Genomic DNA, 2,761 nt, shown 5'->3' with positions numbered 1-2,761 from the left:
TTGTCTCTCAGAGTCTCATGGGGAAGCTGGATGCAGCTGCAGTATGTTGACTAGGTAAAATGGTCAAAGGAGGTGAAGAGAATAGAAGCTGACAGGTAACCTAACTGCCCTTGAGCTCTGTTTGTTCTGACCAACTGTTCTCTTTGTTCTGACCAGCTTGCTATTTGGCTAACCTGGGATCCAGTATTTTTCCTTCTAAAGCAGGGTTAAGCATGTAGGATGGCTGAAAGGAGAAGGTTTGAGATCTATGTGAGAATGGCTCCTGGCATCTATCCTTCTAATTAGTTTAAACTTGAAGTATATTAGAATAGCTACATGGTCTGTTTCTTAGTTACATTCGTTTGGTACAGTTTCCGTACTTTTACCCTAAGAAAGTAGGTCTTTCTTTGTCTTTGATGGTGATGTGTCTTGGCGGCAGGAAAAAGACAGATCTTGTTTTCTACTCCATTCTTTTAGCTTTTGTCTTCTTGTTTGTGAAACAGAGATCATGAACATAAAAATCCTGAGTTATTATTGAAAGTTGCATCTCAATTCCTGTCACTTTGCTGACTTTGTAGGATTGTATTCGATTCTTTTGATACAATGTTCTGCAGTTGTTCCCTGTACTTTGTCGCTGTGCACCGTCTTCTCTTCAGACCTGAGTATTCCTTCCAGCCAGTATTTTCTTGTAGTGGCTTAGTAGTCATACGTTCCTTTAATCTTTTCTTTTTTTTAATCATGGGATATTTTTATTTTTTCCTCCAAGTTGAATAGCTAGTTTTTTCTGGGTGTAATAGTCTGGTTGACAGTTGTGACATTTCAGGACTTGGCACTTCTGGCTTTAAGGATTCCTGTTATTGTTATCACCTGTTATTCCAGTGAGCCTGCCTTTATAAGTAATGACATTTCTGTCAGTTTTAAATATCCTTTATTATCTGCTTTTGATGTTTTAACTACATCATAGAGAATTTTTTCCCAGTCGTTTCTATTGGGTGTTCAGTGAGCCTCTTGTGCCCAGATGGACATCTCTTTCTTTAGGCTTTTGCCTTTTTTATGCCTTTACTGAAGGTGTTCTCTATGCCTTTGCTCTGCCATTCTTTCATCTGTCCTCTAGGTCCACAACTCATAGGTTACATCTTTTCTCAGTGTCTCAAAACTCTCCTGTGGTTCCATTGACGCATCCAAAAAAATCGCGTTGAGCTTTACCGAATGAATCCATGCCTTTTCCACTTTCCGATTCCAACATGACCCATTCTGTGGGTGAAGCTTTCCCCTGAAGTTCTTTTAGCTGCCCTATTGAGGTTTTCATTTGAATTTCTTGAGTTCATTGTGTGTCTTTCTATCCCTGTGCCATTTGTCAGTACAACATATTTGTTTATTTGAGAGAATTATAAGCACAAAGTTAAAGGATGCATATGAAAGAGACATACACTTGTGCTGTGGAAAGCTTGATCACAGTATGGTTACTTTATACCATGAAGGGATGCTCTTCTTTAGTCCCAACTGAATGTCTTTCAGAAATGCCAAAGCTGTGTGAAGTGATCTCAAGAGTTGATAAAGATTGGTGATGACTGGAGGTATAAAAGAAGGTCTTTGATATGATATACTTTTGTAGAATTCCAGGAGATAATGACAATGCCCCCTGCAAAGCACAGGGGAAGAAGCCAGCATTTACAGATAAGTAAGGTGGGTTGTTCCCTTACTCTGGGAACACCCACTTGGGAAATATATAAATTAAAAACTCAGCTCAGCCTTCAGTCAAGATCTTTTCTGGCAAGATGAAGTCTACCAGCCTATTCCTCTTTTCTCTGCTCCTCCTCCTGGTGACAGGAGTCATCGGAAGGAAAACTAAGGGTGAGTAGGAAGAAATGATCTTGGGGAGAAGAAAACAATGACAGAGTTTTTTAAAGGGTACTCTGAGAATCTAAAGAGTGTTACTTTCTAGAGTCTCTAATTTCTGATGAGAAGTTAATCTTTGCTAGCTGTAACCATAGCTTCTGTGTGGATATCACTGAACTGACAAACTAAGAGTCAGAGTTGGAGACTCTAAGGCAACAGTTGGAAGTCATGTAACTTAAAGATTACCATTGTACATTATAAGAGGATTATCAAGGACAGTCTTCAAACAGATCAAACCTATTTCTGACCAGACAAAAGATCAAGGCGTCTCTAGACAACTAAAAAGGCAAATTGCACCACAAGATAGCTTACTAATCAAAGCAAAACCATAGGTTGTTTGCAGTGTCCTGACTTAGGACAACCCCAGACTATATAGAAATATACACATAGAGAACAAAGCTTGTTTCTCTTTCATCAGAAAAATTCTTGCAGTCGGAAGAAACTGTCAGCGAGAGCTTTGTATCAGGCGCTGGAGACAGAGGCCCTTCGTCAAGTACTTCTGATGAATTATCTCGAGATAAGCCACATGGCTCCTTTGGAGAGGAAGCTTCTGAGGAAATAAGTAGTAGCAGAAGAAGTAAGCATGTCTCTAGGACTTCCGGTGGTTCTAATCTGGAAGGCGAGAGCTCATATTCGAAGAAGAAGAGGAGCCGGTTTTCTCAAGACTTATCAGGTTGATACTGCATGGACCAGCTGAACATCTGGACCAATATGCTGGTAAGGATTTTCCTGAGTGAGGCAGACGCCTACCCAGTGTTTATAAGTTGTGCATGGCAGACTTGATGTACCAAGGAGGTGGATACCCAAGGGGACCCCTACCTGCTTAGAGGACAAGGGGAAGGGGGGAGGAAAATGGAGGAAGAATTGTGGAAAGGGTGACTGG

General features: G+C 40.6%; 1 protein-coding gene across 1 annotated transcript; it reads left to right on the top strand.

Annotated features, from left to right (window-relative positions):
* The first annotated feature begins 1,757 nt into the window (after positions 1–1,757).
* LOC127684986 (seminal vesicle secretory protein 4-like) lies at positions 1,758–2,556 on the top strand. The gene is made up of 2 exons (XM_052181731.1): positions 1,758–1,833; positions 2,297–2,556. Exons 1-2 carry the CDS (start codon positions 1,758–1,760, stop codon positions 2,554–2,556), a joined length of 336 nt encoding a protein of 111 aa, XP_052037691.1.
* Positions 2,557–2,761: the final 205 nt, after the last annotated feature.

Source organism: Apodemus sylvaticus, chromosome 5 (assembly GCF_947179515.1).
Source record: "Apodemus sylvaticus chromosome 5, mApoSyl1.1, whole genome shotgun sequence".
Classification (NCBI taxonomy): Eukaryota; Metazoa; Chordata; class Mammalia; order Rodentia; family Muridae; genus Apodemus; species Apodemus sylvaticus.
The sequence above is the reverse complement of the archived record's forward strand: the minus strand, read 5'-3'. Positions and strand labels throughout refer to the sequence as shown.

Bases quoted from the DNA above. Each gene is read 5' to 3' on its own strand.
- LOC127684986 (XM_052181731.1), top strand. From the start codon at position 1,758: ATGAAGTCTACCAGCCTATTCCTCTTTTCTCTGCTCCTCCTCCTGGTG. The intron at 1,834-2,296 runs GTGAGTAGGAAG...CTCTTTCATCAG, and splicing joins CATCGGAAGGAAAACTAAGG to AAAAATTCTTGCAGTCGGAA.